At 33.3% G+C, this 20,730-nt stretch overlaps 1 protein-coding gene across 2 annotated transcripts; it reads right to left on the bottom strand.

Moving 5' to 3' along the window:
- Positions 1 to 432: 432 nt before the first annotated feature.
- Positions 433 to 20,722, bottom strand: LOC100369141 (N-acetylglucosamine-1-phosphotransferase subunit gamma-like). 2 transcript variants are annotated; one of them, XM_085502482.1, is made up of 12 exons: positions 20,630 to 20,722; positions 20,171 to 20,225; positions 16,703 to 16,770; positions 16,287 to 16,341; positions 16,010 to 16,093; positions 14,564 to 14,657; positions 13,217 to 13,331; positions 12,229 to 12,311; positions 7,302 to 7,439; positions 5,527 to 5,593; positions 4,469 to 4,487; positions 433 to 3,040 (listed from the first exon to the last, which is right to left on the bottom strand). In XM_085502482.1, exons 1-11 carry the CDS (start codon positions 20,676 to 20,678, stop codon positions 4,483 to 4,485), a joined length of 813 nt encoding a protein of 270 aa, XP_085358608.1. In that variant the 5' UTR covers positions 20,679 to 20,722; the 3' UTR covers positions 433 to 3,040; positions 4,469 to 4,482. The 2 variants fall into 2 exon arrangements, with proteins under 2 accessions (XP_085358608.1, XP_085358607.1); XM_085502481.1 differs by lacking the exon at positions 4,469 to 4,487.
- Positions 20,723 to 20,730: the final 8 nt, after the last annotated feature.

Here is a 20,730-nt window from a genome sequence, read left to right as displayed (position 1 = left end):
ATAAGCTGCACTCTGATTCGTTGTCAATGCTAATCGACAACTTTTAATTAGCATAATCACCGGAGCGATTCTGCTCCCGTTTTCACTCCAACGCAGTGGCAGTGGGTCAACGCTTGTCTAGTCGGGATTTCTTTCGCAGTCACACTAGTTTTCACAATCATGTTAAAAAGGCTAAAATGACAATTATATTTTTGTTTGTAAAACAAAAAAGAAGTCCCGACTTTGCCGGTCTATAGTTCTCTCTATCACACATTAATACATTTATCTGACCAGGATGCCATTATTACTCATAGCATCCCACCAGGCACTCACAGACTGTTTTCAAAGTTTGGTTTTATGTAAGGCTTCTGTATTCAGTTATTAACCCCAGAACCTACTCCTAAACAACATATCTGTTCAAACACATCTCCATTAGCAATGTAGCAAAAATAATTTAATTCTGGCAGATCACTTTTTATTACAAATTTATATGGTTGAGGAGGAACAAGTCAAAAGAGCTGCGACACAAAAGACACTCCCACATAAAGTCATGAAATGAAGGTTTAATTAAAATCAGGGTGAACAAAATTCAGATTTAATTATCCCCCTTGTGAATGTTACAAGGACAGTATGGTAATATACCCAATTTATACACCTGGTACAGGAACATGTATCAATGTTGTTACTGCAACATGCCCTGTTTTAGGTGCAGGACTGTAACATTCTGGTGCAAACTAGTAACTATCTAACACAAATGGCTCCCATGCCCCTTATCAGGTTTTACCACCAAGTTTTATTCCATCATCACTCTAATTGGTTCTGTTCTAGTACATGTATTAAGAGAATACTTGTATCACAATTTGCCAGGGGATAATAATGGGTAAGAATAATAATTAAATGGACATCAATAAACATATGACTTTGTAATGATTTTGTAATCCAAGTATCACATAATAATAATCAATATTATCTCACGTGATATAAAAATAACTTCTAACCAGCAATTTATTTTCTGGCACCAATATAAAATACATAAAATAAAAATGAACAAAAATTTTCCCATGCTTTACACACAACTCAAAAGTCAGTGAAAATTAATTCCACACAAAGCACCTGAAAAGTTTTTACAGTATATAGAAGCTGATTGGATTAGTCCTTCTATGGACTGTGGTTTACTTTTACATACAATCATAGCGCTACAGTTCCACAGTATATTGAAATATTCTGTAAGTTACAGTAACATATTTTGAACCAAATTGGCTAAATATTATTTCCAATAAATCATAGTTTCATAGATCAGTTCATAGAACACAATGTTCAGGCAAAATAATGTTTCTATACTGTTAAATACTATTTTTGCGATTTTCACTGAAGGAATGATTCATTGCAAATAAAATCCAGCAAATATATCTTTTTTCTTATTTTTTACATTCAACTTTTTACATTCAAATCGGTGAAAATAAATTCCATGCAAAACACCCAAAAAGTCTTTTCAGCAAAAATTCCAGCTAAAAGTATTTTACAGTAACTCAGACTCTTATAACAAAATAACAAAATCACAATACATAATCTGTTTTACCCTACATGTATGTCAACAATTTGAGATGTCATATATCCTCCTACAGAAATCAATGTTAAAAGTATTCTAATATTAACAAAATGGCCACCATTCGTTGAAATATAGCAACAAATTTCTCAAAAAAAATGCACATGCTTTTATGTTAACTTAATTTCTTTATATCTTGTCAGGGAATTTATTGCAAAATACCTTGATAGTAAAGTACTGTAAAATACTTCATTTTAGCTAGAATTTATTTTAAAATACTTTTTGGGTGTTTTGTATGGAATTTATTTTCACTGACTGACGTTGAGTTGAATCTAAAATGTAGGAAAAAAGGTATATTCATTAGATTTTATTTTCACTGAATCATTCCTTCAGCGAAAAATTAATTCCAAGTGAACATAAAGTATTTTACAGTATTTCTTTACCAGTAATGGAAATAAACCAACCTAATTAATCCACCACACAAATAAACATACATTACCAGGTAAATATTCAAAGCTGTAGCAATATATTATGGTAGCTAACAAAACCAGGTAAAATCACCCCAGTCATCACGCTATGCTATGCAGTGACTGTGGGAGTTTAACCTTTTGAGAGTCTACTTTTGGCACCATCTATAAGATTATTTATACTGTCTGCTTCTCTCCACATGAAATGTTGATAAAACTTGACAAACCTTTTAATCAAACACTAAAGCAATGTCTAAATCTGCATGGTCCAAAATGATAATGAAACTTGGTTAAAATATTACAAAATGTGGAAATATTTGCACTAAGATTTTGTGCGAGAAAATATCTGGCATTCAAAGGATTAATAAGACATACTTAATGCTTTAATACAGACATATGTAAGTTAAATAATACTGAGTTTAAAATGGAAAAATAATAATAAATATAAAGAAACAAAATCATTACATGCCTTGTCACATGAGGGCAGTAACTCTTTTCCAACATCATTACGCATATTTTGAAATTTAGTTTTGGGAGATTTATTCATAAATTTTTGATCACAGAATCTTCTTAGCTTTACAAGTATTAAGAAAACTTGAAAGTACTACAAATCATTGGTTTACAGAATCTTCTTAGCTTTACAAGTATTAAGAAAACTTGAAAGTACTACAAATCATTGGTTTACAGTATTGAGTTATCAACATAAATGTGTATTCGACTAGGACAGAATTCTACAAAACTAACTCCTTATTGTTACAAAGTTTTATCTGTATAAAATTGCTTTCACAAAAGAAAGAGAAATTTACTGGTATATAACCCTTTGAATGTCATGTTTGTTCACACCAAAAGGTTGGTGCAACTTTTCATACATTTTTATGCATTGTCCTACAGGATCTGATCAAAATTTTGAAAAAAATTTGCAGATTTATTTTGTGAACGATGACTAAACATTGATTTTGGCGTTAATAATCATACATATCATGTTTCCATTCATGCAGCTCATCAGTTAGGGGATATTCTTCATAGTCCTCCTTCATATCTGGTTCAGCTGAGAATAAAAGACAATAATTCACAAAATTATGGCTATTATTTCCATCATGTGACTACTCAACCCCATCATGTGACTACACATTCCGATCATGTGACTACACAATCCCATCATGTGACTACACAATCCCATCATGTGACTACACAATCCCATCATGTGACTACACAATCGCAGCATGTGACTACACAATCGCAGCATGTGACTACACAATCGCAGCATGTGACTACCCAACCCCAGCATGTGACTACACAATCTTATCATGTGACTACCCAACCCCAGCATGTGACTACACAATCCTATCATGTGACTACACAATCCTATCGTGTGACTACTCAACCCCAGCATGTGACTACACAATCCTATCATGTGACTACCCAACCCCAGCATGTGACTACACAATCCTATCATGTGACTACACAATCCTATCGTGTGACTACTCAACCCCAGCATGTGACTACACAATCCTATCATGTGACTACCCAACCCCAGCATGTGACTACACAATCCTATCATGTGACTACACAATCCTATCATGTGACTACACAATCACAGCATGTGACTACCCAACCCCAGCATGTGACTACCCAACCCTATCATGTGACTACACAATCCTATCATGTGACTACCGAACCCCCATCATGTGACTACACAATCCTATCATGTGACTACACAATCCTATCGTGTGACTACTCAACCCCAGCATGTGACTACTCAACCCCAGCATGTGACTACACAATCCAATCATGTGACTACACAATCCTATCATGTGACTACACAATCCTATCATGTGACTACACAATCCCATCATGTGACTACACAATCCCATCATGTGACTACACAATCCCATCATGTGACTACAAAATTCCATCATGTGACTACACAATCCCATCATGTGACTACAAAATTCCATCATGTGACTACAAAATCCCATCATGTGACTACAAAATTCCATCATGTGACTACAAAATCCCATCATGTGACTAGAAAATCCCATCATGTGACTACAAAATCCGATCAAAGCCACAATTTATGCTTGCATAAGTTTGCTTGTCAATGGTTTGTTATTCAAATATAATCTGATTAAAATACAATTAGCGTAGATGCTCCACTTTACAGCATCTTGCAACCAATCAAACTAATGTTACAGGCTACTTATTAACATGGAGTTCACCTGAAATTCAGATTGGGTCTATAGATGTGTAAACATGATTTAGTATTATGCAAGTAGAGGTCACCTACATGAGCGGCCAGAATGAAAAGCATCCAGAGCATTTACTACCATCTGATTTTAATCAGATTGATGCAAAAGAAAAGAAACATAGCAGATAGAAGATTTGTCATATACAACTGTGCATTACAACAATACAATATGCAAGGTCTACAAGACTACCACCCACTCCAAACATTGCATCTATTCAGATACAGTACCTGTAATAGAGGTGTCATTCTGTTGTTGTAACAGGGGACAAAGATTGAAGGAAATTGCAAATTATAGCATATATATTAGTGGTTCATATAGTGGGACTCAATCATTATGTTAGTCCATACACTTTTAATAAAGCAAATACAATATATAATTTACACTGTACATAGTACACCTGACAGCAAAGGCAATAGAATTCAGCATTTTGTAAAAAGACTTATTATGTTTGTCCAAAATGTATTAAGATCAAAATTAGTCTAATTTAGTGTAAACTACATCACCGACAATAAAAGCAGTCAAGATTTCTGAGAGCATATTTGAACACTTTCCTTTGTTTACATCAAGTAGCCTTAAAGTGCATGGCAGAAAAAGAATTCCATCACTGAACACAATAGTTTGCCCAGTGCAAAACATTTTCCATTGTGTATCAGTCATTATAAACACAGTATTGACATTTTGTCTTCATGGATATTTATACATGTATACCATCCTATGATATTTTCTCTTAGGTTGACCTCAGCAGAAACTAGGAATTACTGCCAGAGTTGTGTATTAATCTGAGCCACAGGCTGGTTGATGGTAATCACAAGTATATGCTGATTTCAACCTAATAGAAAATATCATGGGGTTATATATTCATCACATGCATGTCTCCACAGTATGACATAGTGAAACGGCAGAGTGTTGACAGTGGAACTATTGCTGAAATAACATCACATGCCTTGTATGCTAAATTTTGTGATGCCACAGACTTGTATTTGTATATTCTGCTCATTCATGATTTTTGCTCAAATTTCTTTGGAGGGAATGAATAATAATTCTGAAAATACACAAGTGAGCTTGGTATGACAATCTGTAGTTATCGGATTTTATATATAACCAGAGAAGCTTCTGACATCGTTCAGGCATTTCAGGGCGGGGTTTAAATCTAGTCATTGTTTTTTTGGCTATAACAAGTAAAAAGTAAGATCAAAGTAAAATTAAACAAACTAAACCTAAAACTATTTTGAATTCAGGTTGTGGTGCAAAAGTTAACAACAAAATATCAACTAGATGTATTTACCTGGCCTTTTATGCTCTGGTACTAGTGACTTCAACCTTTCTACTTCTTCTGCTAATTTTTTGTATTCCTGTTTAATGAAAAGCATTCATTATATTTTTTGTCAACTTATTCCACTTTGCCCTGAATTATGAATTATCGGTATACTGTAGAATACTTTATTTTCGCTTGGAATTAATTTTCGCTGAAAGAATGATTCAGTGAAAATAAAATCCAGCGAATATATACCCTTTTTCCTATATTTTACATTCAACTTGTCAAAAATCAGTGAAAATAAACACCCAAAAAGTCTAATCAGCAAAAATTAATTCCAGCTCTAAAATAAAGTATTTTACAGTATATGACGAAGTCACAAATTAGATCTATCCAAAAGATAGATAAATCAGTGAAAATAAATTCCACACAAACACCCAAAAAGTCTATTAAGCGAAAATAAATTCCAGCTAAAATAAAGTATTTTACAGTATATGACAAAGTCACAAATTAGATCTATCCAAAAGATAGAAATGCTTTTATTTCGGTGTTGTACGTCTTAAGGCCCAGTTACATAAAGCATTTTGTTGCAAGAGAACAACACAAAAATTCAATTATCATGACAAAAACAGTTACATGGTATGACGTATGCACATGGGTAAATAAATAAATTATAAGTTTTAGTAATTATTTTAGTATGAATACAACATATCTTTTTACCCAATTTCAATTTGTGAAATTTACTTTTTCATTTTCCTATAAATTTCAGAACATTGACAATATAAAAATATACACATGAATAGACAAAAGGAACATATCCTGCATACACGTATGGAGAAGTATTATGTCATCCCCATGGATGATATTCCCACTCTGTGGTAATTGAATAAACAATCTAAATAGCTTTCTGACCTATTATATTCTAAATGGATTATTTCAATAAGGCTCGATTTTGAAGAGGTCTATTGAATATTAACGTAGTTTGTTAAATGATATGTCTAATCTTTGAGTAGCAAAACAGAAAAGTTTTTGTAATAAAGCTGTAATAAATAATGAACAATAAAATCTTTTTCAAATTGAGATTTTCTGTTTTCAGCAGGGTTTGAATTGATTTTAAGTAAGTTTCTATTGTTTTACAGGGTTCAGTTTAGACAGGTTTCTGTGTTTGGTTTAGACAGGTTTCTGTGTTCAGCTTAGACAGGTTTCTGTGGTTGGTTTAAACAGGTTTCAGTGTTATGTATGGTTTAGTTTAAACAGGTTTCTGTGTTCAGCTTAGACAGGTTTCGGTGTTTGGCTTAGACAGGTTTCTGTGTTCAGCTTAGACAGGTTTCTGTGTTTGGTTTAGACAGGTTTCTGTGTTCAGCTTAGACAGGTTTCTGTGTTTGGTTTAGACAGGTTTCAGTGTTATGTATGGTTTAGTTTAGACAGGTTTCTGTGTTACACAATTTGGTTTAGACAGGATTCAGCGTTACACACAGTTCAGTTTAGACAGGTTTTCATGTTTAGCTTAGACAGGTTTTCATGTTTAGCTTAGACAGGTTTCAGTGTTACACACAGTTTGGTTTAGACAGGTTTCTGTGTTCAGCTTAGACAGGTTTCTGTGTTACACACAGTTTGGTTTAGACAGGCTTCTGTGTTCAGCTTAGACAGGTTTCTGTGTTACACTTGGTTTGGTTTAGACAGGTTTCCGTGTTCAGTTTTCAGTGTTATACATGTTTCGGTTAAAACCAATTTACACACGGTTTATACAAGGTTTGCTTTAAAAAAAGTTTACACTGGGTTCAGTTTGTTAACATTTTACTTACTATGTTACATGAATATAAATTGTCAAAGTCCTCCACTTCCTCTGTCTTCTTTTCTGGATGTAATGCAACTAATGACTTGTCTGGTGATAAAACTAAATCTGCTTCCTCAAATATTTTATGTAATCTTTTCTTATAACCCTGTAAACCAGAATAAAAACAAGAATAAAGAAACTACTGTAGAATACTTTATTTTCGCTTGGAATTTATTTTCACTATTTTCGCTGAAGGGATGATTCCGTGAAAATAAAATCCAGCGAATATACTTTTTTTCCTATATTTTACATTAAACTCATCAAAAATCAGTAAAAATAAATTCCAAGCAAAACGCCCAAAAAGCCTTTTAAGTGAAAATTAATTCCAGCGAAAATAAAGTATTCCACAGTATAAACTCAATTGTTAAAATGCACACATGTATATTGACATCTTCATGTTTACAAATTCTAGTTATATCATGACATGTTCAAAACGAGTCTAAGCAATGTATACAATGAAATCAATGGTCGAAAACTTAAAAAAAAACCCTGTAATTTACGCTAGTTGTTCAGACTCTCATGAACAATGTAACAAGATTACCCCTACATAAATTGGGTTACCGGTACTCAGGATCAAAGTTGAGTTTTTGCTGTTTCCTGAACTTTAGCTGTTTTCACTAGCTCTTCGGTCAGTATTCCACAGCAGCTCGCACAGAGCTTATTGAAATATGGTACAGTGGTGCTCGTCTTAGAAACATGTTCTGTGACATAACTCTGCCCTTGAGATTGGTTATTGAAATATACTGCACCATGAATGAAATGCTTTAAATATAACCACCTGTTCAGATTGTGCGTTTTAAATGATAAAGCATGCACACTTTTATTTCCTGAGAGACAAATGTTTGCAAATTTTACGATTCAGTGAAAACCACAACATTTAAAGTGCCTGTGAAATGGCTGCTATTTTCACGCCTAAATTATCCATTGATACATAAATATTATTAATTTTTATGTTTCTAAGCATGAATTATTCTTTTTAAGTGAAAAAATGTGTTTTAAACTCAGCAACAACAACTTTATTTTTGTGTATTTTAAAACGAGGCTCCTCATTTGCATACAGAAATTCCCCTTGTGACGTCAGAAGGGGAAGTCACATGGCAGCTTGCATTGCCGATACGTGTAAATAAGGCAAATTTCTTGTCCAGTTTTCTCGTCTTTGACTAAATTGTCACTTATGTACTTGTTCGTCGAGGAAGAATGGACCATAATGAACACATACTATCAATTTTTGTTGCATGGGGTTGAGTTAGATGCGAAATCTGTGCGTTCTGTTGTAGCTGGTCACCGTGATCGTCACCGACACCGGCGCACGTTTGTACACTGTCGCTGAACAAAATAGAATTTGACGTCGGAATTATCTCGTTATTTAGCAGGTTACTAGGCACGTCACTACACTTTTTTTATTTCATCGATCGTCGAGTAAAACTTTCAAAATTAAAATAAAAGAGAACATATTTTGACAATCTAAACATTAGACTATAGTGGTCACTATAAAATAATTAAACAAAACGACAAATCACAGTTACTACATAAATGACAGTCGCGTGGAAATAAATTGACATTTTGTTGAAATAGGTGAACGCTTCGGGACACGACGAGGGCAAGTGCGTTAAAAGCGGCGTTTAATTGGATAACAAAAATAATCAAGATCGACACACATACAGATAAATTCAGAGTGGATTCAAGTTAGCATGATCCATGGCATGATTGTCATAATTATAACATCATATTAAAACTTTATTTGGTGGAAACACATCTGTAAGCATGGAGGTTAAAAAAGAACAGAGGTGTGAATTCGACATTCAACACCAATCACCAATTCAGAAACTTTTAGTCTTCGAAAATGAAAACAATTAGTGTGTAAGGGCTGTGTAATTTCCTGTTTGTCCGACGCTTCGTTTCGTGTCACTGTCAAAATTATTGCTACCTTTTACTTAACAGGGACTAAATGGTCTCTATAAAACGATAATCACTACCGCAAAAAAAGCCAACTCATTTGAAACACTTGCCAGACGTCTCTCTCTCTTCGGAAATCCGCCTCGGTGATCATGAGTTGGTCCGGAATCTATTTCTTTCAAAGGTGTTGCGTCAGCTTTACGTTGTCGGCGTTTCTCTTTAAACCTAGTTGTTTTTTTTTGGACGAGGACAGTTTTTCCACACAAAAAAAGAATCTGAGGTGAAGTGGCTTTTGTCCACTGATGTCGCACCTTTGGATCGATTAGAAACGTGTGAATACATACACTAATCACTATGACTATACGTTTCGCTGCAACTGCCCACAACACATCTAAAAACTCTCTCTCAAAAAAAAAAAAAATAGACAAAAAAAAGAAAGAAAAAATGCCGACCGAAAAATGTACATCGTTTAAAAGTATACAGAATGACCAGTGTTATTACGGCTCAGGGGTATGACTTTCTCTCACATTTTGTCATTTGGTGGCGCACTTTCGGCGAGAGTCGGAAATCCGGAAACAGTCGACCGTTTCAGGATGGGTGGGCGTTGCTACAACACGAAAAATATCCAAAATTTACTTGGATACGAGTAATCATTTTCAGCAAAAAAATCAATAACTGCCCATTTCAGTGGGACACAGATCTAAAATGGGAAACGTGAGGGTGGGCATTGCACAGGCACTTTAATAGCAGTTGGAATTTCTCTGGGGTCTTAGGAAGTGTTAGTGATGTTAGCAAGATTTTGTCTTCAGCCATAAAATTCTAAAATCAAGAAGTTTCTAGCAGTGTAAATTGAACTGTTTACAGTAATATAATTTCTAGATTCAATTTGTCAATTCCTGGAGTACCGGTACTGTAGAATACTTTATTTTCGCTTGGAATTTATTTTCGCTATATTCAATGAAGGAATGATTCAGTAAAAATAAAATCAAGCGAATATGCCTTCTTTCCTTTATTTTACATTAAACTTGTTAAAAATCAGTGAAAATTCATGCCATACAAAACATCTAAAATGTTTTTTCAGCGAAAATTAATTAAATATTTCCAAAACAGTATTTTTTAATGACAGATGACCATAGATCAAAGCAGTATCAATGTTATGAATAACCTTGACCACTAGAGGTTCTGATTAACCTTTTCACCACCAGACTTTCTCGCCCAAATTATTCTCTTTTTTTTTTTATTCTTCAATATTTCTGGAAATGAACCCTAATCTTGGAGCCAAAAGACAATATTTGTGCCAATTTAAGTTTTTACTCGAAGAATTTGGCTGTTTTTGTTCCAATCTTCTGAAGGAAAATGCATACTATAAATAATTTTATTTTGTAAAGTTGTGATGAAACGCAAAAACTGGTGGTGAAAAGCGGGAACTGGTGGTGAAAAGATTAAAAGAAAACAGGAGTAAGCATAAATTTTTTAATAAAGCTATCATTATACAAATGTTTAGCATTTGTTCACAAAACCCACAAATAAGTAGAAGGTCACCTAACTCAGGTCAGACATTCATGAAAATATGATTCTTAATTTGTAAAGTTAACAAGCAGCCTGTCGGCTGAGATAGCTTCGCTGTTAGCAATGCACATGGCAATTAAAGAATTGAAGATATCATTAGAAAATGAACAAATCTGAGAGAGGTCCACATGTAGTACCTATATATGTAATATATCAAAGCAATTGGACTTGTGGTTTTTAACAAGAAGTCGAAAATATCACTTTTTACCAAAAATTACAAAAATATTCATCAAAATTAGAGAATTAAAGATATCATCATGAAATGAACAAATCTGAGAGAGGTCCACATGTAGTACCTATATATATAATATCAAAGCAATTGGACTTGAGGTTTTTAACAAGAAGTCAAAAATATCACTTTTTACCAAAAATGCCAAAAATATTCACCAAAATTAGAAAATTAAAGATATCATTACAAAATGAACAAATTTGAGAGAGGTCCACATGTAGTACCTATATTATGTAATATCAAAGCAATTGGACTTGCGGTTTTTAACAAGAAGTCGAAAATATCAGTTTTTACCAAAAATGACAAAAATATTCACCAAAATTAGAGAATTGAAGATATCATCATGAAATGAACAAATCTGAGAGAGGTCCACATGTAGTACCTATATATATAATATCAAAGCAATTGGACTTGCGGTTTTTAACAAGAAGTTGAAAATATCACTTTTTACCAAAAATTACAAAAATATTCACCAAAATTAGATAATTGAAGATATCATCATGAAATGAACAAATTTAAGAGAGGTCTACCCAAGGTACATATACACAAAGTATCAAAGCATTCAGGCTTGTAGTTTTCAAGAAGAAGTTGAAAAAGTAAAACATTGACACGGACGACGACGGACAAGCACTCATATGATAAGCTCCGCTCGACAAAGTCGACAGCGGAGCTGAAAAGGTCTCATTATATCTTAAATTTTCATCTTATAAAACTACATGAATTCTTTCACCATATGTATATGGTGAAAGAAATCATGTAGTTTTATAAGATGTATATATATGTATATGGTGAAAGAAATCATGTAGTTTTATAAGATGAACACTATAGATAAATGGTTGTCATGAAATATTAGGAAATTTGAATGAATACTATTTATTTATAAAATAATGCATTAACATGGATTGTTGTAAAAATGTCTATATTTGTATATTTTTTCCAAACAAATATTTCATACTAGGCAACAAACTGAAAAAGTCAATGTCTTGTTTAAATCGATACTTTGAAAAATTATGATAAATTTTTCACCAGCATTTTTAGGTTGAATGTCAACGACCTTAAAGAACATTTGGAAACTATACATCACTCTAGAAAATACAAAGGCATGTCAGTGTGAACTAATGCACATCACAGCGCCCTCTACAGTTGGTGACCAGGTGCCATTTGTACTGTGTTTTAGGAGGATAAAAGGTAGACATATTACCTTTCGGGTAATCTCTTCTCGAACTAACTCTCCTTCTAATTCATCCCACTTTAGCTGTAAATCATCTGATAATGTCGGATAAACTAAATAAATGAAGAAAACAAAATTATATGATTTTCCTTCTGATGGATTTGATGACATTTTTAGACTCATAGCAAGCAATAGTAATGTTGAGTATTTAAATCAATATGAAGCTAACTCAGATAACAAGCATTAAATATATTTTCTCCATCCAAGGCACATCACTAATACAAGAACACGAGAGGCCAACATAGGATATATCATATGGTATATCATATACATGAACATGCACTGTAAAAATGGTGAATTTTTGGTTTTCAATTGTTCAAAAAGGATAGGTGTAACTTATATTAGGGATGCAGGTGTTAATACTAATTTTACAGTACAAGATCATTAAAACATATAATTTGACCATAGACATCCTTGTCACTTACATAAGTTCATGCACTACTACCAGTAATACCGGTAAAGCAAATACAGTATTGTATAATGAATCATTAACATACAATATTTTTACCAGAGACACACCTCTTTCATTTACATACTGGGGGAAGTGCATGTACTACCGTAAAATCTGTATTAGAAGCCGCATCCCTAATAGAAGCCGCCCATTCATTTTGAATAACTGAGAACCAAAAATTCATCATTTTATAGTACCAATAAAGCAAATACAGTATAGTATACTGAATCATTAAAACATGACATATTTTAACCATAGACACGCCTCTGTCATTGAAGTAAGCACATATGCTACGAATAAAGCAAAAACTATATCACAAATTTACTTTGCAGCTAATTCAGCTGATCTGCATTTCAATTACGGTACTTAATTTAGAACTTTGGGTGTGTAGTTGTATTGTTAAATTAGGATATATAATACACACCGATGTTGAGTTCAGATAAGCATAGAAAAGCATGAAGCTACATGATAGCATAGAAACTGTGAGTTGATGAAAATAACACTTACCTAACATTACATGGTCATGACAAACCAAAGGAGTAGAAAAATTCATTACATATTCACATGTTACTGGTTCCTCCACAGTAAGCAATTCGGTTTTTTGACTGCATAGTAAATTAACCTAAATGTACAATAACATGAGATTAAATAATAATTTAATCTTTTATTAATCAAAATAAGTACAAGTGTGAGGCATTATAGACTTCATTATTTATCAAAATTACTATAAATTTTCTGTTGCAGCAACGTTTTTTCTTTGCAAGAAGATGATTAAAATGTAAAAAAAAAATTGCATATAAAATAAACAAAAAATGTAATGATTAAAGAATGTTATTATCACTTGGATACATACATGGAGAATGACATTAAAGAGTGATTTTAAAATAAATTTATGTACCGGTATACCATTTTCAAATCACCAAGGGTCAATGAATTTGTTATACAACTACATTTTTTGGATCTCAAATAATTATTTTACAGATTCTGTAAACCAATAAATATTATTTTAGTTCGGCACACAGAAGTGTACAAGTGTGTGGCCATATTGGTTCAAGTATTGAACAATCAGTATATTGTATAAAATGATTTTGTAAATATAATGCTTTTTTTATATTACATTTGGCTGAGATCTACCTGCGAGAAATCACTGTTCAAAACAAGCATGAGACTAGTGTGCCTTCAACAGGACTGACATTGCAGGGATCTGCAGTCAAAATTGAATCCTCCAAAATTAAGTTGAGTCAGTATGCTGACTGCTGAAGAGGCCGGTCTTCAAGAAAAAATACTTTGTATGAGACTTGAGATTTTCCTTTGTGTTTAACCCTATTTTGTTTATAAAATGAAAATCTAATTGAACCAAATTGCAAATCAAATTATTAAAGTAAGATGTTTTAATAAGAGTATTACATGTATGTCAAAATCTTTGTGTGTTGATGGAGTAACATATCTGCTTTGAGGGCACACTGCATGTATATGCAAATATCTTGCCCTCACTGAGACCAGTATTATTCCTGTACTTAATTAACTAGGTTCATTGAATAAAAATCACAAATATATTCCTAAAGTTTTTAATTAAATTGCAAAACAAAAAATCACGGTAATCCAGCTATGTGTGATGTTCATTCCACACATGCACTGAGACATCAATAAACACTGCTCATTCCATTAGCCACTGTTTCAGTCTGTACTCGATAAGGGCCAACAAACCAGTGATCTGATATCGAGTAGATAATGTTTCTATAATTTATAGTAATTTACACAGACCTTAGACAAAAATGATATATCCATATACTAAATTAGATCTGTTGGTTTACAAATTAGTCACCATGGTTATTGGAGAAAATGTATACATACCAAGACTTGTCTTCTCTTGTTAGCACATACATCTCCTGATTTATAAAACATCCCTTGATATGTGTTATTTTCAATCTGCCATTCTTGCCACACTCTGGAAAACAGAAATAATATTTAAATAGAACCCTTTGCATTATGGTGTGTCCTCTATAATCAATGTGATGTGATGGAAATATGACATGATGATGTAGATGTGATGTACTGTACTAAAAGCCACTGCTTCTATTCAAATGGTACAACAGAGTGGATGCATCATGGATTTGAGCATCTACACAATATTTGGTTCTCAATTGATCAAAGAAATGGGTGTGGCTTCTATTAGGGATGTGGCTTCTGATACAGATTTAGATTTGATGGTGAAGTGAAGTACCAGATTCTACCATAAATTCGTCCATCCAAAAAATCACCCTTGGTGATTTCACAGCTGGTGGGGCTTTATTTGGGGATAAAAATTTCAAAAAATGATCATCAAATATTTTTGTAAGGTCTACTATTTTCATTGAAAAATCCACCTATGCCATCTTTCAACACCAGCAGTTTGACCACCTAATACGAGAGAAAATATTGCAGAAGCTAATCTAAAATTTGATACATTTTTTTCTTGCTGAATTAAAAAGTGGGCCGTCTAAATTTTCTCCAAAAAGATTACATTAACGAATCTGGTACGCCAAATACAATTATATTTTTAAACCTAAATGATCGCATTAGTGCAATCTGGTCATGCTGCGTTTCACAATTGTTGATTATTACTTAGTAGTGATTATAATAACGTACAAAAAATAAATTGGTTGAACTGTTATGAAATGCAAATAAATTTCAACTTTAAGTTAGTTTCATCATAAGCGAATGATTCCGGTCGCATATTAAACGCTCGATGCTGGAGAATATCTGCCATGTTTTGACCTGGGACGGTGTTCTTTGACCTGATAAGCAAAATTTCTAATTAACTGATCAAAATGATGGATCATACCAATCTGCTCAAATTATCATATCTCATTTAAATATGTTATTGTTATTTAACGCAACACCAAAGAGACTTGGCGATATGGTAATATAATCTTTTGGCTTGAATTTTGATGGAAAAATGGCATGATTATTTTTAAATAAAAAAATTACCGTACATTTGTAGTTGTTTTCAAAAGATAAACTGAACATTTGAAGAATAACTTTACATTGTTTACAGTGATAAAAGCTCATTGTCGAAACAAAGCTTACCCATTCACGCTAGTCGCAGTAAACTTCATATTCTTGAAATGTCCAAAAAATTACGCCAAATTATTAAAAAAAAACTTAAAAAACTGCTACAAAAACGATTTTCCTGGTGCAATTTTATTATTTTTAAAAAACTGGCAAATTCACAGCAGAATCCGATAAAAGTGATGTAGAAGGTAATGTGCAAAGTTATTGCCATATATGGAAGATTATGTGAAAGAAACACGTACATACCCTAATATTCCACTGTAAGGATTCCAACGTAAAGACTGCTCATGCTGTGTTACATTATGAAATGGACAAAGTACAAATTTGTATCTGAAATAAAACACACGAATTTTCAAGAATCCAATTGGTGCATCAGTTTGTCAAAAAGCTATTGTAGAAGATAAATTTTTTTTTTCAAAATGTTTAGTTTAAAACACAGCAGTGTGGGTGGGGCACACAGTTATGTAAAACTCATTTGTATAGACATAACATAATGTTTTTACATGTACATATTTAAACTTACTGTTCATTGATTAAATCAAAGCATTTTCCCTCCAATCGCCTCAGCATAGGTGGACCTAGATTGAAATGGAACAAATCAGCATAATTACATCATCAACAGTTGTTTTATTTTTGCATTGAGACAATGACAATGATTCAATATTATTTTGAAAAAGATCTGAATCAGTTGCCATAGAGACAAGAATTTTTGGAATGATTCTTCACCACTATCAGACAGGATCTGTCATTGTAAGTATAGCTGTACAATGTAGCTGTGCAGTGCCTTCTAATAAATTAAATTTAAATTGTTGTACAGAAAGTAAAAACTACAGCTCTATAAAATCTCCATATTCATTGCCCTATATAAATGCAAGCAATAATTTAACTGTCTATGGGATTTCAACAATTTTATTGGCATAAGTTCTCTCAAATACCTACCTGAGATGTTAGCCGCTTTAAAGTGAGCCTCTAATCCACTACTGCCCAGCTGAGTTTCTTGATTATACCTAAAAATAAAAGTTATTGTCAATAATTCTAGAGACATTTCAAAATCAACCATCAGTAAAGTAAAAGTTTTATAAATAAAGGCAAAATAAATGTGAATATGATCATAGATGGCCTTGGATATAATACCGGTATTGCAGACAAAGTAATGTGCATCTATAACACTGTATATTATCACATTAATTAATGAAACTGTCTCTGAGGACACTGTGTACGATTGTGGGTGCAGTACATAAAAATACAAACAAGCAGCCTGTCGGCTGAGATAGCTCCGCTGTTAGCAATGCACATGGCAATTAAAGAACAGAAGATATCATTAGAAAATGAACAAATCTGAGAGAGGTCCACATGTAGTACCTATATGTATAATATATCAAAGCAATCGGACTTGCGGTTTTCAACAAGAAGTCGAAAATATCACTTTTTACCAAAAATTACAAAAATATTCATCAAAATTAGAGAATTAAAGATATCATTATGAAATGAACAAATCTGAGAGAGGTCCACATGTAGTACCTATATATGTAATATCAAAGCAATTGGACTTGCGGTTTTCAACAAGAAGTCGAAAATATCACTTTTTACCAAAAATTACAAAAATATTCACCGAAATTAGAGAATTAAAGATATCATTACAAAATGAACAAATCTGAGAGAGGGTCACATGTAGTACCTATATATGTAATATCAAAGCAATTGGACTTGCGGTTTTTAACAAGAAGTCGAAAATATCACATTTGACCAAAAATGACAAAAATATTCACCAAAATTAGAGAATTGAAGATATAATTACAAAATGAACAAATCTGAGAGAGATCTACATGTACTACCTATATATGTAATATTAAAGCAATTGGACTTGCGAAAGTAGTCGAAAAAATCACTTTTTACCAAAAATGAAGGGTCTAAATTTGAAGGCATTCCCAGGGTCTAAATTTGAAGGCATTCCCAGGGTCTAAATTTGAAGGCATTCCCAGGGTCTAAATTTGAAGGCATTCCCAGGGTCTAAATATAGTCTGTGCAACTTGCCTTGAACGCAGTCGCAATTTTCATTTTGTTTTGTTTTGTTCATAAAGTGGCGACCACCACAGCCGCTTTTCCACCATTTTGTGACACTCTGTAATTACGGTGTAGTTTACAACTATACTAAAATAACCATATCAGGCCCGTAGTTTGGGGGATTGGGGGGTTCGTTCGAACCCCCTAAATTTTGGAAATGAATCGATTGATGATCGTAGATTAAATTATTATTAATTATCATCATTTAAATCACTTGACTCAGTGAGGTAACTATCAGACTCAGCCGAAATTGTATAGTAATGAGCATTTTGGTGGCTGCAAGCTTTAAATGTCAATCGCGAAGTTACGTCTCAGCTCAACAGCAGCAAGTAAAAAAAAAACGTTGTTATAAATGGGCAAGCTTTTATTCGGTGAATCCGCGATGGTGTAATGAAGATCGCGTTCAAGCAGCTGATGTTAAATATTAAAACAACATTGAAACAATGTAATGGTAGTCACTTTCTGAAGGATGTGATGGTCCTGATTAGGGCAGTTTGTCTTGTGCTAGTGTTCGCATCGAACGGGATTGACACGACAACACGACACTGTACTTTCCTAGTTTGGTTCATTAGTTTTGTATTCTTCAAGTTAATGATGGCATATATACTGTTTTGTTCCAAGTGTATCAGCCAAATGTAGTTAACTTATTGTATTAGTATGTGTAGCCTGTGTTATTGGACAATAGTGTACAGCTACGATTTGAACAGATTATTAAAAAAATGCTGAAAATTTAACATCACGAGTTGTATAGGTCGAAGAGCTCCTTGCAGCCAACTATTTACCCCACAGTGTTGCTTCAGCATTGAAACTATGCAATGAATCATAATTTTTTTGATGTCTGAGAAAATTTACTACATGTATATTTTTAGTGGGTTCATATAAAGGAGATGTAGTCATTGAAGTTTATTGAGACCGCTGCTAAACTGCCACTATATGCATATTATTTTACCGCTCTCTAAAAACAGATTTACAGTGAACCAACAAATTTACATACAGTTGTACCTTGGTAGTATGCCATTGGTTAGTGCATTTAATTTGTTTGATGCAATCATTGTGCCAGCTATTTCTTATGGTAGCGATATGGGGGTACGAAAATTCGGAAATCGAGAGGGTACAGACAACATTTTGCAGATATCTACTTGGCGTTAATAGTTGTACAAACAATGTAGCGATGTTGGACGAATGTGGAAGGCTGCCATTATGATGTGGTTATTTCAAGCGTTGTATCTCATATTTGTTAAAATTGATAAAAATAGCTGGAACCCCAAAATATGTTATATCATGCTTAAACTATTAGACAAGACCGACAGACTTGCATGGGAAACCCACATAAAAATCTCCTGTTCAAATATGGTTTCGGCATTGTCTGGTTTGAAAAACAAGTTGGAGATACTGCAAATTTTTAGAGATATTTACTCAAAGCAAGAATGGCATGCCCCAATATCACAATCATCCAGGCTGTGTATTTTCGGAAAAATCAAAGTAGTATTATAACCTAGGAGATTTATTGGTAACAATTATAGACAAAAATATATACTGACAGATTAGGCAGACACACAAATAAGCAGTTAGATCAATATTTTTTTAGTTTTTGCAATGATACGTTTGAATTTAGCATGGTAGAAAATGTGTCCATGTGGCTGATCTTTTGTCAATAACCCTATGCAATTATGCAAATACTGACAGTCTGGGCTTACTTCGTTGCTACACAAACTGCTACACCATATATCAAATAACTCTGTATCTTTCAAAAGTTTTCAAGCAACGAGATGAATATGAATCCAGCTTAATTTAGTATCATATGTTTACATAGATGTTGTATTGTTTTTAAAACGTACTATGCACTTTTCTACCTATTACATTTTGTACGATGGGCTGAAATAAAATAACATAATACAAAATTGACTAATACTAAAATGAATAATTGTAGACAGAATTCAACATGAAATCGTGTCACTTTTATGTGCGCTAACATCTGCAAAGAGCAAAAAAAATAGCGAGTACCATTTTACCTTAAAATGCTTAGACAATAATGCTAAGATACACGTGTGTTTGTCTGTGGGCGGGGGGATGGCTCAGGACCCCTTCTCTAAAATAGTTCAAAGATGTTATGTGAAATAACTTACCAACGTAACACAAAGTAAACCAATTGAATTTAAAACTGAGAATATAAAAATGTCTGAAACAGAGCTCAAAGACACTTTTTTAATATTACAAAATTCACACGTTTCACATCAAATATATTATTGTTGTTTTCGAACCCCCTATTCAAAAGTGCTGGCTACGGGCCTGCATATCCTTCACAATATTACCAGTAATATAATAATTTATAACATATCTTACCCAAAGTTTGATGGTTCTTCTACAAGTCTCATTGTTATTTTGTCGCCATCAGAACCTGAATATTATAAAATAAACATCATTAACTGCATAGAGGTGAAATGCAAAGAGGACGTTAACGGTTTATCGTCTACTTCACAGCTTGTTTTATACCTGATATTTAGGGAGTTCCGCAGCACATATAAGTTGTTTTTTCGCCAGAATTCATTTATTGATCTCAAATTCTCTGCACAGAGCAGCAAAAACCTTTGCTTTCCTTTAATGCCAGAAATTGTTAGTCTGCACAACCTTTCAGCCACCCCAATATTTTCAATGGTCGACCCCTAACCCAGTAGCAGTATACATGATGCCGAATTATTGCAAACTGCACCAAACAAAACAAATTCGGAGCAAACTGTTTTGTTCATGACATATTCGTTATCTCCAGCATGAGATTCGACAATACGAGTTATATTTACTTACCTTGTAATGCAAAATATACGAAGAAACAAATCCAGTACAGTCCTGCCATGTTGGGGGAAAAAATAACAACACGCCGCACTTCCGGTTCACCCACAATGCAG

This window comes from Saccoglossus kowalevskii, chromosome 8 (genome assembly GCF_978046115.1).
Source record: "Saccoglossus kowalevskii chromosome 8, keSacKowa6.1, whole genome shotgun sequence".
NCBI lineage: Eukaryota > Metazoa > Hemichordata > Enteropneusta > Harrimaniidae > Saccoglossus > Saccoglossus kowalevskii.
Note: the sequence above shows the minus strand (reverse complement) of the source record. Positions and strands in the feature narration are given on the sequence as shown.

Bases quoted from the DNA above. Each gene is read 5' to 3' on its own strand.
- LOC100369141 (XM_085502481.1), bottom strand. From the start codon at position 20,678: ATGGCAGGACTGTACTGGATTTGTTTCTTCGTATATTTTGCATTACAA. The intron at 16,771-20,170 runs GTAAGATATGTT...TTTTATTTTTAG, and splicing joins GAAGAACCATCAAACTTTGG to GTATAATCAAGAAACTCAGC. The intron at 13,332-14,563 runs GTATGTATACAT...TTGTACATTTAG, and splicing joins ACAAGAGAAGACAAGTCTTG to GTTAATTTACTATGCAGTCA.